Here is a 21860-nt window from a genome sequence, read left to right as displayed (position 1 = left end):
ATGTGCGGGTAAGAAATATTCTGTACCTCTCACTCATCATGTATTATATATCGTAGTTAAAAATTAACAAAGTTTAAATTATGATGCCTTCTTATGTTTCGATGTTGAGTTTTAATCGCTGGTTTTTAATAAAAAAAATTCACTAGTTAATACATAGATGATATTTTTACAGTAACAATTTTTATCAGTCATGAGGAAATTTTCTGAAAAGTCTAGTTTGACAGAAACTAGAATAAGATTAAGTTTCGTTCTAATAGCATTCTTCAACTTAAAGCTACGAGAGTTCCATATGCGCTGAGGAGACCCTGTAGAGAGTATATAACAAACACAGACGGGGTTTTTTCTTTGTGGTTACCTTTATAATATATTTTATTCAGTGGTGTTTTTATTTTTTATATTCACTTTAATATACTGTAAATAATAAACGTGAAGATAATGCGTTATAATGCGTAAATAAAATATTTTCCTCTATTATATATGTCTCATGCATTGGGCTTGATACAGGTATAGAGCTTCTAAATCTAGAATAAATCCCGCTGTATATGTTTGTTTGTATGTTTGTAAGTTATTTGAACGAAGTTATGCTGTTAGCTGGCTTGGGCTTTGTGCTTCATCGGAATTAAGTTCACGTAGACAGGAGGTCTGTGAGCTAAAGATCTATGTTAGGTGATCGTTTTCCAGTTACAATGAAGTCGTTTGTACGAAGAGTCGGAAGCGACAAAGGCCTCTCTTGACTTCCCGCGCTCGAACGCCGGCGATTCGGTTGCGGCTGCCGGTGTCATATGTATTTGTGTAATGAGTGTTCAGAGTATTGCTCCCGACGGGGGCCCGAAGTGCGGACATGTTTGTGCATTTATTTTTTTATTTATTTGCCTAAATTTTATGTATTTAATTTTAACACTACTTGCAGTCGTAGTTGAGTGTAGTAAGGAATGATCATGTATTATAATTTTCTAATTTCTAATGATATTTCGGAGCATGCACCTCAAAATGGGTTATATTTAGAAAATAATTTAAAATTCATGTTGTCTAAAATATATTTAATTCGTATTTCATATTTAATGTCACATTGGATATACGCTTTTTATGCTCTTTAATAATAAATATTTTACAGATGCGATGACATGTTGACGGGCACTTGCTTGAAGCCAAGTACGGGTTCGGCGTTTCAAGAAATTATTTCGACTTATCAGTTCATGTTAGCGTCCACTTGCCTTATTAGCGACGAGTGGCGACCGAATGAGAAAATCAAAAGTAAAAACTTTTTTACCATTTTATTATTTTATAATTAAATAAACAAGTAATTAATAAATACAATAATTTTCGATTACCTAAATTTAAAAGTGTATTTGATACTCTCCAATATATCATTTAATATATTTGTTCATTTATTTTTAAGTTTTCGGAAAGGTAATACTGTCATTTTAATTCAGAAATTCGCTTAAGCATAAAAAAATAATCTAAAAATGGAATAAAATAAAATTTAGATCTGGTTATGTTATAACTTCTATTTTATTCTGGATATTTTCCAAAAAATATTGCTAAGATTCGCATTAAAATGGCGTTTATGCGATTGTTATGGAATACAAATTGACTATTATTATTCCAGTCGAGAGATATATTTTTCAAAAGCAAATATCGACTGATAGTTGTATTTGGAACTAAATATTTAGTTTCTAAATTATTAATACGTCTAAAAAGTTACAAAATATATTTTTTAATCATAACAAATTTAACAATAATTCTTTATAGTAGCGGATAAACAAGCCTATTTTATTATAAAGTGATGTGATAGAATTATAATTGAAAGACAATTTATCTTTGCAGATCGTGATGAATTCCATTTTATAGTGGTCGGAGCAGGCACAGCGGGATGTGTTTTGGCTAATCGGTTGACAGAGAATAAATCTTGGAACGTGTTGCTCATAGAGGCCGGTGACGACCCACCGATTGAATCTTATGTAAGTAGTAAATACCGGCCATCGTGTAAACATATTGTTGTATAAAGTGAAGACGTACATATGGTACGGTCATAACGAATAAAAGGCTGATTCACATTTACTATCTTTATGCTTTAGATAATCAATCTTACATAGCATAGCCAGTATTAAATATATTTCTTGTCCTCTCTGAGTTAAGATCGACTAAAAATATGTTCGACGAAACATGATTTAATTCCCAAAAAAAGAATCACACAAGTCAAACAGGATTAAAAATGTACAGTTTAAAATAATATAACATAAAAAAATTAAATTTGATGGAAATTGGTGGTGAAATATTCGACCTTGTGATTAATTATTCTTTGTTAGTAATAACCCTATTTTTAAACAAAATATAATGTTTTGGTTTTATTTGCTATATTACGATGATGTCGAGTATGCATTAGGCTTTAGCGATTTATTAAAAAAAGTTTTCATATTTTCAGATACCCTATTTGGATACAACTTTATTTGGCACTGAATATGATTGGCAGTATAAAACTGTTCCGACGGGAAAAATAAACAAGGCGTTAGTCAACGAAAGAGTAAGTTGGCCACGAGGTAAGGTTCTGGGTGGCAGCAGTGCATTGAATGGCATGGTATACTTCCAAGGTCTCGTCAGTGATTTCCAAAAATGGTCGAACCTAGGTAACCCAGATTGGCAGCCTGATATTTTGCGAAACTACAGCAATAAAGCTGAGAGCCTTCAAGACCAGGTATTATTACAAAATCCATTTATACGACGCACTTATGGCGTAGATGGACCGCAAATAATAAATACATTTAATAGCACTCAAAGAGAATATACTCTAAAAGTTCTAGAATCATACGACGACCTGGGATTTAAAATACGGGAAGATTTACAAACGTCAAACCTTATGGGATCAGGAATGAGCAGAGTGACTGCTTACAACGGAAGAAGAGCGAGCACGGCTACGTCATATCTAAGTAATATACAGGACAGACCAAATCTGAAAATATTGAAAAATGCATTCGTTAGAAAAATATTGATCGACAAGCAGCTCAAGGCTTATGGAGTAAAAGTAAAATATGGATTAAGAAAAATTAAAATCTATGCTTCACTCGAAGTGGTTTTGAGCGCAGGAGCCATCAACTCGCCTCAATTGCTAATGTTGTCCGGTATCGGACCAAAAGAGCATTTGGAATCCAAAAAAGTACGATGCGAAGTAGATTTACCAGGCGTGGGCCAAAATTTACAGGATCATCTTACAGTAAGCGTACCTATTTTCGGTACTGAGCCTGGATACGAAGATAAAGCTAAAAAACTATTGGATGTTGCGCTTTATTCATATAATAGAACTGGCTATTTGGCACAAAGTCGCTTTGCCAACATTATAGTATTTTATGGAAAAGATAACGAGACAGTGATTCCGGACTTTCAAAGTCATCTATTAATATTTGAAAGAAATTCAACAAATGCAAAAACATATTTTTCACGGTATAAACAATCAATTGCCCAAAACTTTTATAACCTAATTGAAGAGTATGGTCTATATCTATTCCAATTTCAGTTATTACATCCGTATTCTAGAGGTAATATTTCTTTGGATACCAAGGATCCTTCTGACCATCCATCGATTTATGCGAATACGTTCGATGATCCAAGAGATCTCAACGATACTGTAGAAGGTATACGCAAGTTGACAGAAATTGTCAATACGAATTATTTTAAAAGCATTAAAGCATTCCTTGGAAGGTACAATTGGTCCGAGTGTAATCAGCACGAACTGAACAGCGAAGAATATTGGAGATGCATTGTACCAGATATTGTCGGTACTATTTATCATCCAGTGGGTACTTGTGCAATGGGACCTGATCCGAAATCAGCCGTTGTAGACAGCCGTCTACGCGTGCATAAAGTGAGAGGACTGCGTGTTATCGATGCGAGTATAATGCCGAATATTACGAGTTGCAATACTAATGGACCCACAATCATGATTGCTGAGCGAGGCGCTGATATAATCAAAAAAGATTATCAATATGATGAATCAAGTGCCTCTTAAGTTACGCCGATAATAGCTTTTATTCACATAGGTAAATTAAAGCTTGTTCCCGTTTTTGCAATAATATGTGTTACGTAAGCTTTCAGTAATATGTTGTGCTTTATGAATTTTCTATTTAACAATTTAATAAAACTAGATTTTAAGTATGATTAATACAGTAGGTTAATGATCGTTAGCCTTTTAAGTGTCTATTAATAAAGGCTGTTATCCGAGTCAATCGCATGTTGCTTTTAATCAAATATCTTCTAACCTATGTAAGGAGAAAAGTGACGTAATCATATTCGTACGAAAAATATTTAACATAATATTTTAACAAAGTTATTGCCTGTCTATTTGCACATAAGAAATAATTAACCAGTATGGAGTCGTTTTAAAATTGTTTCATTAGTCAGTGTAATTTATTTAATAAAATATTTGATCTTAAATATGCAGAGAATGTTGGCAAATGTTACTTTCTTACTTTGTAATATGTATAAACTTAAGGTCTAGATTAAATGAATATAAAAATATGATGTTTAATTACAAAACATTTCAATTTACTCACCCAGTTCCTGAAAAAAAATTCCGCCGTCCTATATAATACAAAAATCTCAAAGGAAGAATGTATTTAACACCGTTATTTTAAAAGATAGAATAGATAAGTAAGATTTATTTAATCTCACATCCCTATTGTAACCAATATTCTGATATATGTCTCAGAAATCTGAAGTTCCTGGGCTTTTCATATTTCTGTGATAATCTTTGGACAAATATAATTCTAAAAACGGAAAATTTTATAATGTAAATGGTGTGTGGAATTAGACACAGCGCCATTCTGACCGTGTTTTTCTGTATTATGTGTAACTTCAACTTATTGATTTTTATACGCACTATGCAAAGTAAAACTTTGATTATATTTATTGCTTTGAATGGTATAGGGACCAGAAACTTTTTCATATCTCAATTAACGTAAAGAAAATTAAACTTTGCACTTCAATAGGCACCATTAACGCTATTATGTTGTTCCAATAGGAATGAACCATTTACTATGCAGTGTGCGTTACATTTGATACACTCACAAAAATTTTGAAAAAAGAATAATTTAATGTAATGGTCCAATTAATTAGTCACAAAGATCCTGTAATTTAACCCCCATTGGATTTTCCCCATTTTTTTACTTATATAAAGCCACTTGACTATAAACTAGAGACAATTGTATACCTGATTTTTAACCTCTGAAGTGTTATTGATGAAATACGGCCGCAAATGCTGTGAAAAGTGTGTGAAAACTGGTGTTCAGGATTATGCTTTGTATGCGCCTGCCATGGCGGGCATATGGTCAAAATCATACTTTAAATTATTAAATTTTGATCTAATAAAGCTTATTTCATTGACATTAAAATATATTTCTTTATTTTATTATGATTTAAACTTGCGTAGTTGTAAAAACAACTTTTATAGGTAATTATAGTTATTAGTTAAATTGCAATTATTAATGTGTGTATATTAAGGGTACAACACAATTGTTCCTCGCCCGCGCTATTTGTGCTTTTGAAAAAGACAGAGCCAAGAACAGTAAGTCCCTTGTGTTTTTTCTTTCGTTTATTGAACTTCCCAGGTGTTTAGAAGCCGATTGTTCAGAGTCATTACATTACTAGTAAATTTTAATTCTATATGAATACAATAGTTAGTAACCACACTATATATTCGTACATACACCTGACGCAAACCTCTGCGAAAAAGATAATGCTTTATAAAACCAAATCCAGCCGATTTTGTTTGTACCACTTACTCTTTTGTCAGATATGTCGAAATGATACATATACCGCTTAATGACATAAGTTGTTACATTAAATATTTTTTTAAGTAAATAACACATCTAAATGCGTTCGTGAAATCTTTATCTCTGTTATTTTGTTTTATAATAGTCATGATACAGTAGCAATAAACCATTTAGATATACTTGTATTTAATACTCATAAATATTGTCACGAAATGCTTCTTAAATATAGCTTGTTTTTAGGTATTTTTTTCTATATTTGCAATAATCTTATCTTATGTAAATTTATTAGTAATACGACGGCTCTAAAAAAGTGGCCTTAATTTTTAAAGTAAATTATAGGAGTGAAGATATACAGACCGCTGCCGAAATATTTCAGGTTTGTTATACATATTTGTATGTGCAAAAAACAATTTAGATATACGGAATGTATAATGTGTGTTTTTTTTTTTTTAACACCACGTCCATTCGAAGTCGGGCGGGAAAGGCTGATCATGTGCGGGTAAATATGTATTTTAATCGGCTTCTATTAACTAAACAAATTGAAAAATGTAATTCATGTTGCAAAATATCTAGTAATTGTTTACAATTGATATGGTCCAGAATATCTCGTGTCGGTTTTCGCTATTCGTTTTCAACAATATTGACTTTTGTCTGCGGTTTTTTGTTTTTTTAATATTAAAATAATTCTTAAAATTCGTATTTCTTATTTAAATATTTTCAGAGACAACGACATGTTGACGGGCACGTGCTTGAATCCAAGTACGGGTTCGGCGTTTCAAGAAATTATTTCGACTTATCAGTTCATGTTAGCGTCCATTTGCCTTATTAGCGACGAATGGCGTCCTAGCGCTAAAGTTACAGGTAAAAAATAAAATAATATCGTATTGTACCTTTTCTTATTTTTAGCATTTGTTTAAATTGAAAACTCATTAAAGTACTTGTTTAAATTAAAAAAAAAAACTCGTAGTAAAGACTAAATTAACATGAGTTATTACTCTATTTGACATATGAACATTGAAATAGAAAAAAATAGAATCATTTAAATTGATATGTCATAGTGAAATAAATGAACACACGCATTTGAAGTAAAGGTAATCAAAAACCAACGTTTAGGCAAACCATAGATAAGATCATCGGCTAGTATACGTTTCATTTTTTTGCACTGGAAAGTTATATATACATTTATATATAAACACACACACACACACACACACATTATATATATATATATATGTACATATATATAATGTATATGACATATATATATATATATATGATGTAATGAGACACAAATGTATATATGTCATTACGTTATCGTTAATAAATTCCTGCCTAGCACCGCATGTTTTTTTTCACTATAGGTTTTTGAAATGTGGCATCACATTGGCCTGGTAGTTTTATAAAATAAGGCCCAATATTGGAACATGTTAGTGGATAAATTTAACGATTTGTGTTGCATCACCTTATTTTTTGATGTAATGTCTTAACAATTACCGACTATTTACAAAAACAATACATTCGTAGTAATGTTATTATGTTTTTATTTTAATGCTTTATGGTATACGAAATTTTAGGTTTTATTACATTATAACACGCTTTGGTTTTGACTCAAGACAATTGTTTGATGGAAGATTATTTATTTTATGATTCTTAAGGAAGAAAAACTTTTTTTTATTCTGCTTAATACTAATTTTTAATGTACAGACGGAAAGCGACGATTTATTCGAACTATTCACGAGATTTGCGCATAGCATTTGGATACTTTTATTTATATACGTTACTATTATTTATGTAAATAATTTATATATTCAGTACGTCAAATTTCTATTATTTCTTATACATTCATCTTTATACATTAGATAAATACAGTGTATCATATTATAAAGTATGTAGTGAAGTAAAGGAATTAGATAATTAATCTTTGCAGATGGTGATGAATTTCATTTTATAGTGGTTGGGGCAGGTTCGGCAGGATGTGTTTTGGCTAATCGGTTGACGGAGAATAAATCTTGGAATGTGTTACTCATAGAGGCCGGTGACGATCCTCCGATTGAATCTTATGTAAGTAGTAAATTCGGTCTCAATTCGAATGTAAGGTACAGAGGAATAGTCAGCATTAGACTGATTACCGTAACTGATTTTCAGTTTTGGTAATGTTAGCTGAAAAAATGCTTCACGAGCAGAGTAATTAGTTTTAGATGTAAAAACTTTAATGAAAAAAAGAAGGAATGAATGTAGAACTCAGTTGTCAGCAAAAGCTTTACAGCTTAAAATATAAATGTGTTTCAAATCACCCCGCAGAAGAGTGATCAAGAAGTGATCAATCTGAATTATGCTACGCTAATTAATTTACTTTTAACACCTGACAAAGTGTCCAAAGACATAGTAAACAATGAACAGTAATAAACAAATTAATATTAATAAAAAGTAATTATAATTTTAATAATGATTTTTCTTACTGTATTATTATTGCGTTATTTAGTATTTCATAAACTATAAATTTTGGACACAGTGTACTATACATCAATTGACAGCAAACCTTTCGACCTGCATGTCTACCAAGCATTAGCATAGTTGTTATTTATCTATGATCTGAATAACGAGTGTGTGTTTATAACATACTTGGTTGTATTCAGGGGATACATATTACATTTGTAAAGTATTTGTATATAAAAGTATAAAATATTTTTTTGTGATTATTCAGAACCATTTTTTGTCGTTTATCGTATCATTTTGTTAGGGTTTAAAAATGGAATGTTTATTTAGTTGCTAAAACTATACCTAATTTATAAGGTTCTTATTAATGGTTAAATACGATTAGACATGGATATATATATGGACGAAATGTGGAGATGGATGTAATATATGTAAGAAATTGGAAATTAAATACAAAATTATGTATTATTTTTCGTACATTTTACGAGGGTTGTATTTTACGTTGTTCTATTTAGTTGCGTTACAAAAATGACATATAACTGCAATATTTTTTCAGATACCATATGAAACATCTTTACTTGGCAGCAAATATGATTGGAAGTACAAAACTGTTCGAACAGAAAAAATAAATAAGGCATTTGTCGACGAAAATGTAATGTGGCCACGGGGGAAGGTTCTAGGTGGCAGCAGTGTTCTTAATTTCATGGTATATTTTCAAGGTCTATTCAGTGATTTTCAAAAATGGTCAAATCTTGGCAACCCCGAATGGCATCCTGATATTTTGAGAAACTTTAGTAATAAAGCTGAAAGCCTTCAAGACCAGGTATTATTACAAAATCCGTGTATACGACGCAATTATGGTTTGGATGGACCGCAAATAATAAATACATTTAACAGCACTCAAAGGAAATTCACACGGAAAGTTTTAGAATCATACGAAGACCTCGGATTTAAAATACGGGAAGATTTGCAAACGTCTAATCTTATGGGGTCGGGAATGAGCAGAGCGACTGCTTACAATGGAAGAAGAGCCAGCACGGCTACGTCGTATCTGAGTAATATACAGGACAGACCAAATCTGAAAATATTGAAAAATGCATTTGTCACAAAAATACTGATCGACAAGCAGCTCAAAGCTTATGGAGTAATAGTAAAATATGGATTAAAAAATATTGAAATCTTCGCTTCACTTGAAGTAGTTCTGAGCGCGGGAGCTATCAACTCACCGCAATTGCTAATGTTGTCTGGTATTGGACCAAAAGAACACTTGGAATCCAAAAAAGTACGTTGTAAAGTAGATTTACCGGGGGTAGGTCAAAATTTACAGGATCATATTGCAGTACGCGTACCTATTTTCGGTGCTGAACCAGGACACGAAAATCAGGCGCAAAAATATTTGGATGTTGCACTTTATTCATACAACAGAACCGGTTACTTAGCGCAAACTCTCGTTACTAATATTCTAGCATTTTATGCAAAAGATGAAAATGCTACGATTCCAGAATTTCAAAGTCATCTATTAATATCGGAAAAAAATTCAACAAGTGCAAAAATGTTTTTTTACCGTACAAAGAATCAATAACCCAAAACTTTTACAACTTAATTGAAGAATTTGCTTTATACTTGTTCGAATTTAATTTATTACATCCGTATTCACGGGGTAATGTTTCTTTGAATACCGATGATCCTTTTGACCATCCATCGATATATGCAAATACGTTCGATGATCCAAGAGACCTCAACGATACAGTAGAAGGTATACGCAAGTTGATAGAAATTGTCAAAACGAATTATTTTAAAAGTATTAAAGCATTCCTTGGAAGGTACAATTGGTCCGAGTGTAATCAGCACGAACTGAACAGCGAAGAATATTGGAGATGCATTGTTCCAGATATTGTCAGTACTATTTATCATCCAGTAGGTACTTGTGCAATGGGACCTGATCCGAAATCAGCCGTTGTAGACAGCCGCCTACGCGTGCATAAAGTGACAGGACTGCGTGTTATCGATGCGAGTATAATGCCGAATATTACAAGTTGTAACACCAATGGGCCTACAATCATGATTGCTGAGCGAGGAGCTGATTTAATAAAACAAGATTATCAGTGTGATGAATAAAGTACATTATGTCCGTTTGCCTCTTAAATCTTTGTAAATAGAAACTTATATTCGCATTTTTATTATACCGTGTGCTACATACGCCGTCAATCACATGAGTATTATGAATTTTCTTAAATCAAAAATGCAAAGGAAAGTTTGTGAAGAATCTTTTTGTTTCTACAGATAGACAGATAAATTTTATGTCTTATTGAAAATGTTTGTGATAGTTTTAATTCATTTATTTAATTTAAATGTTCAGTCCACAAATTTGAATTTTGGTGTAAATCAGTATATACTACTCTTATGTCACTGTTAGTCAGTGTTTCCCAACATCGGGTCCATGCCCTACAGGGGGCAATTTTATTGTTAAAGGGAGCAATTCAAAAATGAACTCTATAATAGTTTAAATTTTCGCTTGAATATAAAAATTTTGTGTTTTGCATAGGGAAACGTAAGAGTTTCAGGTTTAGGATGGGGCATAGCAAAAAAAAGGTTAAGAAACCCTGGTTTATAATGTTTCTTAATGTAAGTATAATGTTTCTTCATGTGTACAACACATAGAAAGCGGCATTTTGTCCAATAGTATGTGATCCCCATCAGCGAATGAAATGAGGTGTTTTGTTTATTTTGGGTGCTGTTAATCTTATTGCTTTTACAAGTTCCTAAAATAACGGTTTAGTTTTTGGTAGCTTGCGAAACCGGGATTCTAACTGGATCCCAGTTTAAAAGTTATGAAGAGCTAAAAATAAACATAACATTTTTTATATTATATTATACATTGTGCATTATTATATTTACATTTGTTGTTGGGAACAAATATAGGAAAATAAAATGAAACAGAAAAGCTTAAAAATTATCATTAAACACTTCCTTTGTCATTTATTTATAGTTCATGCAATCTCTACTCATGTTTTGAATAGGTCCTTTTTTTTGGGGAAGGAGAAATTTGTAGGCGTGAATTAAGTTTTTTTCGAGTACTTGCTGTCTTGGTAGCCTTGGGCTCTGAGTTGCGGATTTGACGAATGTCGTTGCCCACATTTCGGTGCACCCCATTAAAAGAAAAAAAGGAAAGCAAGAAGACGAGATAATCATTAAAGAGCATCATGATTTTTTTAGCATTTAATTTTAGTCACCGCAAATAGCAACACCCGTATTTGTACTTAAAGGCGAGTACGTGAAAACATTTACTTCATGATTCTATAATTTGTTGTCGATTTACTTAAATAAAAAACCACAAAAAACTATTATATGCTAAGACTTATTATATTTATTTCTCTTCCATTTTATGAATATAGATTCTAATATGAAATGACGCAAGTCACGATTATGCACTAGCAAAAATAAACGATTCATTGAACCAGTTGTTCTTATTGCGGAAACCTGCATTAAAACGATCGCGCTGTGCAGTTTAAAGATAAAGAAAACCATCACTCGGATTAAAAGTTTCATTTTCTATATCACTTTTCATTATGATTGCTGCGGTAAATTTTTCTTTCTTCTTGTTTCTTCTTCTTCTTTATTCTTATAATATTTTTCTTTCTTTTTTTCTTTTTCTTTCTTATAATACTTATGACACCATTTGAAAACATACAACAATTGGAAAATGACAACTTGTTCAAAGTTATGATCTTAGCCATTGAGGAACCGAATCAAACAGGATCATCATTGTGGTGATGGGCTGAGTATGTATGGACTATTTCTGATACCCTATAAGAAGTTGTTTACACAGGTTTTAGTAGATTGCCATTGTTCAAAGATCAAATTCTTATGTGGGCAACTATATACAGTATTATATACAAAACATTCCCATGCAGCGTATTTTGTAAAAAATTTAAGAGGTTTTTAAAGCAAAAATACTTAAAAATTGTGAAGGATATGTGTTAAGAAAGTTTGGGAAGGGATTGATATAGCTACTATATTAAGATTTTTGTCAGATTGACAAAAAAAATCCAGAGAATCCAGAACGCGTTTGGAACCTATGTAGTTTTACATTCAATCTGATATAGCATTCTCCTCTTTACGCGTACAGATCTCTTTAAGTGATCCTGTTTGGTAATGATATGAATATATGAATATAGGGTACTACGGCTGAAATAATTATTTGTCTATTTGCTCAGGCAGACATTAATGAATTAATGCAAAGTTAATATGAATAAGTGAAGGCACTTTACAAAATGTATTTGTTAAAGAAAACAAATCTTGATATTCGTTCAAATTATCGTTCTTAGTTTATACATTAATAACGAAAAAGAATATAAATTCTAACTCATACAAGGACATACTAAAAGATTTACTGTAGTAATAGCTGACGCTTATGACTACAGAGTGAGACATGTATAAATAATATCACAGATAAAAATAAGTATAGCAAAACAAAGGAGTGTTATTAAAATACGAGTATTAATAAAGAATCTGATTTAATTCTGGATAATTTTTTTTGGAGTATCTTATTTTTTTTTTGTTATGGAAACGAAAAAACGTATGAAACATTTATTATGGTCTTGCATATTAAAAAATTAACGCGATGATTTATTTAATTAATTTTCTTTTCGTTTATTATTATAAATAAAACTTTACGAATCCTTTACATATATAAACAATCCAGTCGGAAACTAATCAGTATTATTTTAATTATTTATAAACGTCTTTCGGCTGTTTTAGTTATGCTTGTAAATAAAAAAAAAGTATACATGAAAGATTTTGTGAATTTCGTAGCCGTTAGATTTTTTTAATTGATTTTACTGTTAAGCTTCTTGTTTCTGTAATTTTCGCTTAATTATATTAGGTTAAAATAGAAATCTCGTGGACACTCTACCAAACTCTACATGGTACATGAAGATGCTTAATGGGAGCAATCTATGACAAATGAGAAGAAGAAAATAGAGATATTTAATATGTAGTCATAAAAATCAATATTCATTAAAAAAAAATTAAACTCACGCTACAATTAAAAAAAATATATACGTATATTTTTTTGCTATAACATATTTAATTAAAACAATTTACATAGATCAATTTCGTTAATTCTACAAGTCAATCTCTAGTCAAGTCATTCTACAAGAAACTAACTGCTATACTATTCTGTCTATTTTACATTTGATTTCTTGGAAACAAACTAATTAACAACATTTTGATTTATTTCGTTAGTATTTTATTACATTAGTTCGCAGGGGATCTTGTTGTACAATATTTTCAAATAATTGTGTAAAATATCATCACTTTAAAAATAGTTTTATAGTGGAGGCATGCGTTGCATTTCACCCTGTTTTCTGCTTTCCTCAGGGCTATATTAATAGGGAATCCTGTTAATCCCTTGATTTCACCAGATCACCGAGGAGTTATTCGTCTACGTTGTTTTTGCCCGTCCACTTCCCCTAACTCGTAGTTTATTGAAGTTATTTGTCTGCGGACGATGTGATCAAAGTAGCTGTCAGCTCGTTGCATCAAAATCCTAGTCTTGATCTTGAGCAAAAGTCAGAATTAAAAGCAGTATTAAAAAAAAAACATTTTTGGCATCTTTATCATTTATGGGATCTGTTGTATGAGGATATACCCGTTTAGGGTGGAGGTGAATTACCACCCAAGCACGTATTTATTTCTCCACAACAGATAAAATGAATTATTGTTTATTATCTGTTCTTGCAGACTGCCTTGTAGAAGTAATTGGACTTTCGCATTCCAAATGAAAAGATATATTAACGAAACATGTTTCAGAATGTTTAGAAACGTGCTGTTCGGAAATCGGTGTAAAAGCTTTTGCCGACATATAGGTTATACCTACACATCTTTAACACTTTTACACCTATAACCAATCATTCTCTAAGTTTCTAGCAAATATTACTGATAAATAAAAATATGATTATTATGTTAGATCTCTTTGTGTGTATGATATTGTACTCGTAGTTTATTACATACCTTTTTCAATACAATAATTGCTACAATTCAATAGCCAGTATAAGTAATAAAACTTTGTATTTTTTTGTATAAGAGAACTCTCGAGAAATATAACAAGGCTCGCTCAATGCAGTGTAAAGGGTCTACTAATTGGTTATCATTTTTAATAATATAAAGTTATACCGAATAAATATGTTTAATAAAAATTTTTATTCAATTATTTGTCCTTTTTAGATTGTGTTTATTTATAATATTTATATTGGAGATATACATGTTATATTAATTTATCTCAAGGCTAAGTTATTAAAACTGTTAATTGATATAAATAATATTGAAAAAATGTACAGTAAAAAAGTACATTGTACGATTACTAAATATGAAATCCTATACCATACAGAAAAAAAATTAAAAGTAATTAAAAATTTTACTATCGATTAAAGAATTTCTGAAGTGATAATACAGTTTGATAGTAAATTTCCGCTATAACTATATATAAATATTAGTAAGAGTGGTTAAAAATATATCTAGACTGTTTTTTGCGGGCTCTTTTAAGATCAGAACGCGTTTGGAATTCTCGTAGTTAAAATTGGACTCTGTCATTACAGGAAGCTCAATTTGATATATAGTTTCTATTAAATTGAGTTCTACTGATAATTTCATGACTAACCATTACTGTAAATGATTAAAAGTGGAATAGAAAATATAAATAAATGACGATCTAGGTAATAAATAATCCATTGCTCCAAATTAAGATCAATCGATAAAAAAACCTTTTTAAATTAACCACATTCTTAAAAATGGAACATTAACTTTCCATTTTTAAATAACCCAGAAGAAAAAAGTCAGTTACAGAATTAGTTTTGATGGAAAACTAAAACTTCTTTGAATATATTTTTAAATAATCGTTACAGAGCTTCGTGTAGTTTATTTAAAAAAAAATACTACACAGAGGATCAACAATCGTTGGTTTTACACTGCGATCGCCAACCTGTCTGCCAATTGTAATAAAAAAGAAAACAATTCTAGACATTTTAAAGCGAGGCACACGAAAATCTATGGGGGTATCCTCTTGTAACAACTGTTTCGCAGATTTGCATGCCCACAAATATTTAAGGACGACCGTTTTTTAATTACATCTTGTTTGTGTTTTATTAACAGGCTTTTAAAATATTTAGACCGGTGTTGCAGAGACTGGATTTCGTAAACATTTTGAACAATCAAAAAACTGGGCTGGTAATAAATCGACTTATCAGGTGCTATATGTATTGTACATAATAAATCAATATATACAGAAACAATGTCCTCGGTTATATATTTTAATATTTTAGAAATAATAAGGACTGGTTTGTCGTGATCCATATCCCGCAGATCACATAAAATATTTATCTGTGAATACGAAAGGATGTTCTATCGTTCAATGACACTAAGCATATACTATTCGCTTATAAAGCCCTATTCAAAACTGTTAAAGGATGACTTGTATGAACAAATCCGTCGAGAGTATTTAATGTGCTAAAACGGGTTGAATTCTATTAAGAACCGTCTTTAATGAATCCTCTTGAGATTCTTTAGTAAATACAGTGCGTTACAAGTAATGTAACCTATAAATAATTGAATAAAATGTATAGGAAATATTTTTAAAATTGTTATTGTAAAGTCGGATGCTCTATTTCTGATTACAAGTACAATTATCCCGTGATCATTCTATTTCATTTTGAGATGCACATTATTTTTTAAAACATATTATTTATATACGTGTAACAGTTGAGCAGGGGTAGCCCCGCGGTTAGGACTGAGACTTGCGATCTTAGGCTTTCGGCTCCATTCCCGTGACTCGATCTTACATAATTTACATTATGTGCCTTAATTATAAAGGCTTGCTGCTGCTCACAACCAAGTTTCGACTATGTGACTAGTTACTTTTCGAACATATTTTTTTTGGTTTTATTCTGGAATAAACTTCAATATTTTTCGAATGTACGAGAGTATTATTTTTGCTGTCGGCGGGCCACCAGTATTCGACCGGCGAGCCGCGGTCTGTGCATCCATGGTTTAAGCGGTGTCGGTCTAATACCAAGAGAGGACTGGCAAAATTTCTTATAAAGTTTTTTTATTCAAAGTCTTAAAATTTTTACAGCAACGGCATGCTGTCGCCATGAGTTGGCCAAAGAAAAATGGCACTTATGTACTTTAACCGTAAATAAAGTTTGAAAATATATGTTTCCAATTGTTAAATGATAGACGAAAGACCTTTTATGCTGACCTGTTATTTTATGTACACGTGTAATACTATTTATTTATATACCAAAGAATTTAAATATAAATTGGGATTTGCAAAAATAACTATATTGATCACCGCTATTCGACTTGTTCGGTACGCATAAGTTAATTAACTTGTACATAGTAAATAAAAAAAAGATTTTTTTTTGAAAAAAAGTAAAATAACTTTGTAGAGCCTGCAGCATAAAGGGAAACAATATGTTTAATTAAAATTTTGCGCTTGAAATTATTATCATTGTTACAACTGAGGAAAGAATTGTGACCTTGTTAAATATAAATTAATTAAAATATTCAATAAAACGCGTGGAATACAGAGTAGGCGAAGATATGACATATAAAAAAATGCTCTACAAATGTTAATTGATTTAAAAACGAATGAAATGTTTGTTGATTCAACTTCATGAATACTGGCATTAAATAAGTCCCTGCTTAAGGGAATTTAAGCCTTATTTTTTTATTTTCTTCTGCTTACCTAAAGTCTATTTTCTCTTCTCCTATCTCCACTTCAAAAAGACTTCGATCTACCTCGCTATGAATTCCTTAGCAAAAGAATCTGTGAAAATGAAGGGGGCTTCAACATGACTGCATTTGAAGCTAAACTTCAAAAGTCCGCAGGTACGACATCCAGTATATTTTTTGTTTGGCCGCCAAACCTTCCGCATTCCATGTCCTTGGGTAACAAGGCACGGAATGAATAATATTAATATCGGCAGCATCACTGGACAGGTCATAAGTGTAAAAGGTGTAAAAGTTTTAAAGGTGCGTGGCCTATTTGTCAGCAAAAAGCTTGCAAGCTTTTATACCTATTTCTAATCACCCATATAAAGTGTACACTCTGAAATTTCAATACGCAGTAATCCAAATTTTGGAAACGCTTTTTTAACTATTTATTTTTGGATAGGATGTACCATATATAATATTTACCTCAATCGACTCATTTGCTGCTTACAAACGAGCCATACATTCATTCTTTTAAAGCTTTTACAACTATAACCACACTGAATATTATTAGTTACGTTTAAAAATAAAATAGAGTTCAAGAATTTATTTTTACCGTATCGAATAAATAGTTTTTTTTTTAAATATAACCATTCTGTTTAACAAAAAAAAGAATGTATTTGTTTTCTTGAAAATAATATTGCGGTGTGTGTTTAGTATTATACCTGGATTGAAGAATAATTTTAAAATTATTGTATACTTACTTAAAATGCAAGGGAATTTAGTCCTCGAACTACTATTTTGTAAGAACGTCTGTGAAAGTAAACACAACAAAGAAACCTGACTGAATTTGGTACCGGCACTTTATGGAATATTTCTAAGTTACGAATTAGTGCTTTATCTTAAATATCATTTTCGCATTATTATTATGTTAGTTGGCTTTACTTTGAGTATAGATAGAATAGCGGTTAAGGACTATGTCATGATAACTGGCTGATTTGAAATTGAAAATTTAATCACAGGTTCGAAGATTGTACGAATTTATGACGTCGCTACTGTTTAGCGACAAAGAAATAATGTCATCAGAAAATTGACAAGTGCTGGAATTAAATTAATTGAAATGATAGCTATATTTGATGATTACTATCAGTGCAGAGGAAATATCAAAGTTCCGACTATAACAGTTCCGATTCCGCCTTTCTGTCTCTTTCCATCTTCAAGATAAGGTTGTTAACTAACTAGGTTAATTGTAAAAATTAAAATAACATAAATATAAATTAACATGGCCTGAATGGTTTCCGATTTGCCAACAAAAGAAATGTTGCCTATTTGCAAGAGTTCAAAATGTCATCCTCGGGTATATTGCAAACACTCCATAGTTTTGTGAGGACGAAACATATGAGTACTTAAACAAAAAACAGTGGCCGATGACATCGAGCGCTATAACCATATAAAACGTCACAGCTATTATTTCAATTCGCACGTTTTTGAATTGCTTAAAGACGCCAATGTAATTAAAGGGTTGAAGAGAAACCTCATGTGACTAGGCAGCGAGGCATTGGACTTCCGGTATGTTGAAACTTTCATCCACATAACCCTTCTGATTATAGTTTTGCGACTAATTGCGGATTAAACCATAATACATTCTTAAAAATTACTTGTTTCAATATGTTCTTATATCTTAGCTATAATTTTTGCCACTTATTAGAATTTACGCGAATCGTATGCCATTTCAAATAACAGAGAGAGGCAAACATCGTTTCTTTAATAAAGTTAAGGATAAATAATTTTAATTCAAAAGAAATATCACGTACAAAAACCTCGAAGTTCCATGCGGGTAATTTATGTACATTCCGTTTTCCTTTTAACTTCTTACAGAGATTATTGTTTATGTAGGATTTTCTGATCTTAATATCTTTATAAGTTATTTGAAAACAACGTTTCACGGAGAAATAATTATTTTTAATCTTTCATTAGATATATGCTGATTGGACGCTTTGATAGTATTCAAAAGTTTTTTGTTTTATTTTACAACATAAAAGTATGATAATTTTATAAAAGTTTGTTTTATTTTTTTTGAAATAGAAACACTATTCGACCCCGTCACTCTTTTGTGACAGCTTCCAGAAAAAGGATTGAAAGTGGTGGGGTTGAAACAGCGTTTTGGTTATTGAGTCGGGAGCTTGGTTACTCGTTCGATAACCATCGAAGTTATAAATTGTCTAGTGGAAACTGTGCTAGTTGGCCTATAAGAGTATTAAAAGTGGAATAAAAGTATTTACTGTGCTGTGAATTGTCGTTTTGCTGATAAAAAACTAATTGGATGTTCTTCTCTGTAAGGAATTTGGTTGGTAAACCACATAGCTCCAGAGCTTTTTTTTTAATTGTATTTTTTTTACGTAAGGTCTAAAGCGTTTTTTTTTGTATTTAAATGTATATATTTTAGATACAGATTGTTTTCTACCATCATTTAAATTAATAATTATTGCTTTTTTATTAATAGCCGCCATACACTTCTAAACTGAAACGGCAGAGACCTTGTACTATATATATTATTTACAATATGAAACTGTATCAAATTACATAACTCTAGCTCTAGTCAATGTTTTATGTGAAACTTAATTTTAATGTCATAATGCATGCGTGCCATATATTAGTCTAATAGACGACATTTAGAATTATGGTACAGCTTTTTTCCTTTTTTTTTGCTTCATTTATCTATGTATATTTAATTTACTTCAAATTAATTTGTGCCCTTTTTATATAAAACTAACATTAGCATTATAAATTATATAATAATCTCTTATATATTATCTATTTATATTATTCTATTACTAACATTTGTTTATAATAAATATTAGTTAACCCGGTGAATTAATTTTCGCATCATTAGAGTGAGTGGCATAAATTTTCTTACTCATTTGTTACTATACTTGTTTGTACTCTTCTCATTGAATTGCAGAGTTGGCTGTGATCAAGATTTTTCTACGTGTTCAAATCAGTAATGACATCTACAGCCAAACGAAAGTAAACGATATAGCCCATCAGATTGGCAACTTGAAGTGGCAGTGAGTAGGTGTCATAGCTCTAAACAGGTGTATACCGGGACATTTAGCTTCTGGAGTGGATACCTTCAAGTCATAAATACGATCATATTAATATCGTCGGAAGAGACTAGACGCCAGCCGCTTCCAACCAGTTTTATTGTAAATCTGTTGCAGAGGTTCATGTCCAGCTGTGGACGATTTCAGTCAAAAATGAAGATGATGATGTTGGGCGCTGTAAGCTTTTGTCATTTTAATTACGACGTATAACAGTCGATGACAAAACACACAGCACATTAGTTCTACGTCATTGAGTCAATTGTGTGTCGAACTTAAAATCTATGAACAGCTAACAAACTTTATGAAATTTCCATTGAAAACAGTAAACACTGTTAATATACGTAAGTCTACTTTTACTTTCCTTTATATTCCTAACAATGTAATCTTCCTACAAACTGTTATTAAGAAAATCTTCAATGAATCCTTACAAAACCGTTGTACAGCCGTTTGCACGACCCGTTTTATACGCGGTAAAGCTTCCTTGCCGCAATCAGCATTAATAGTTGTTATGAGCTTATAGTACAGTGTAAGATGCGGAGAAATAATCAAGTTAAAAGATCTCTGGATTAAAATAAGTTGTTTAGATAGGTATATACTTCTTATTTATATTGTATAACCGGTTTTATATACTAGTAAGTGAGAAGAAAAACTATGTTTCTACCAAAACAGACATCTACAAGTTAGTCAAATAACTAATCACAATTAACTAGGCATAAATATCGCATTTTTAATATTTAATTTAAATAATACCTTGAAAAGTTTATCATCGATTAATCTACGGACTTATGGCAGTCCCCAGTCTTATCTTAATCAAATATCACGTTTCTATTTCTTTAAATGCATAATGAAACTTAATAAAATTTACATTCTCATTGTAAATATATGAATTTATCTTTAGGATTTTTCTCTTCATAATTGAAGCCATAGAACGCGCAATTCCGGACATAGGCATTCCTTTTAGACATTAACATGGTCGCATATGCAACCTTCAGGATGGATGTTCTGCGCCGCTCCCGCCCGACCGTGGTCTCCACTCCTGAATGTTCAAGTCTTAGCGGCTACCTTCTCTAAAATATTATTACTAGCACTGAATTTTCTTAATTACCACTGGAACAATTACAAACATTATACATAGAAACTTTTAATTTGCGTTATCTTCTTCTTTTCACCGATTGACGCTCACTGCAAGGCATAGGCTTGCTCCAAAGATCAGCACGATGACCGATTTGCATACAGCGATTTCCCGCGACCTTAAACTATGTCGTCGGTCCATCTAGTGAGGGGCCTACACACGTCGTGTCTACCGGCTTGTGGTTGCTACTTAAGAATGAGCGATGTGCTCCGCCAACTGCGACTTCAGACTATCAATTCTTCGAGCTACGTCGGTGATTTCGTCTGCGGATCTCCTCATTTGTGGTTCGATCTCGCAGCGAAACTCCAAGCATACCCCCGTCCATTGCTCTCTGGGTAATCTTGAGCCTTCTTATGAGGCCCGTCGTAAGTGAACTGATTAATATTTTTAGAATTTGAAAAATAAAGTTAGATACATGTAACTTATAACATTCTTTCTTGATGCTAGTTAAAATAATCTTAATGGTCGGTAGTGTATTATGACTACACTGACAATGTGCTCCTTTAGTGACGTGTGGTCACCGTTTGCTTTAAGGAGGCATTACGTAATCACCTTTTTAAAGAAAGAGTTCTGTTCTTTATCAATTACACATTGCGCAGTTGCGATTTTACTTTATTTAAATTACCGAGTTTCACTTTGCCATCAATGGGACCCACGATCGCAGGCCACAGGTTTAACCAAAAGGCTTTTGCTAAAATCATATGAACTAGT

At 31.6% G+C, this 21860-nt stretch overlaps 2 protein-coding genes across 2 annotated transcripts; both read left to right on the top strand.

Annotated features, from left to right (window-relative positions):
* On the top strand, positions 1 to 4003 carry LOC137932325 (ecdysone oxidase-like). Its single transcript, XM_068775929.1, has 4 exons — positions 1 to 8; positions 1115 to 1254; positions 1828 to 1961; positions 2426 to 4003. The coding sequence occupies exons 1-4, from the start codon at positions 1 to 3 to the stop codon at positions 4001 to 4003; spliced, it is 1860 nt and encodes a 619-aa protein (XP_068632030.1).
* Positions 4004 to 6496: 2493 nt separating this feature from the next.
* LOC137932324 (ecdysone oxidase-like) lies at positions 6497 to 10319 on the top strand. The gene is given in 4 exon segments (XM_068775928.1): positions 6497 to 6626; positions 7693 to 7826; positions 8758 to 9745; positions 9748 to 10319. Coding segments are annotated over 4 exon segments (1824 nt in total).
* The last annotated feature ends 11541 nt before the right edge of the window (positions 10320 to 21860 follow it).

The sequence above is a fragment of the Battus philenor genome, unplaced genomic scaffold, assembly GCF_028537555.1.
Source record: "Battus philenor isolate CCGP_79_NKW_IND1 unplaced genomic scaffold, ilBatPhil1.0.hap1 SCAF_9, whole genome shotgun sequence".
NCBI classification, from domain to species: domain Eukaryota; kingdom Metazoa; phylum Arthropoda; class Insecta; order Lepidoptera; family Papilionidae; genus Battus; species Battus philenor.
Note: the sequence above shows the minus strand (reverse complement) of the source record. Positions and strands in the feature narration are given on the sequence as shown.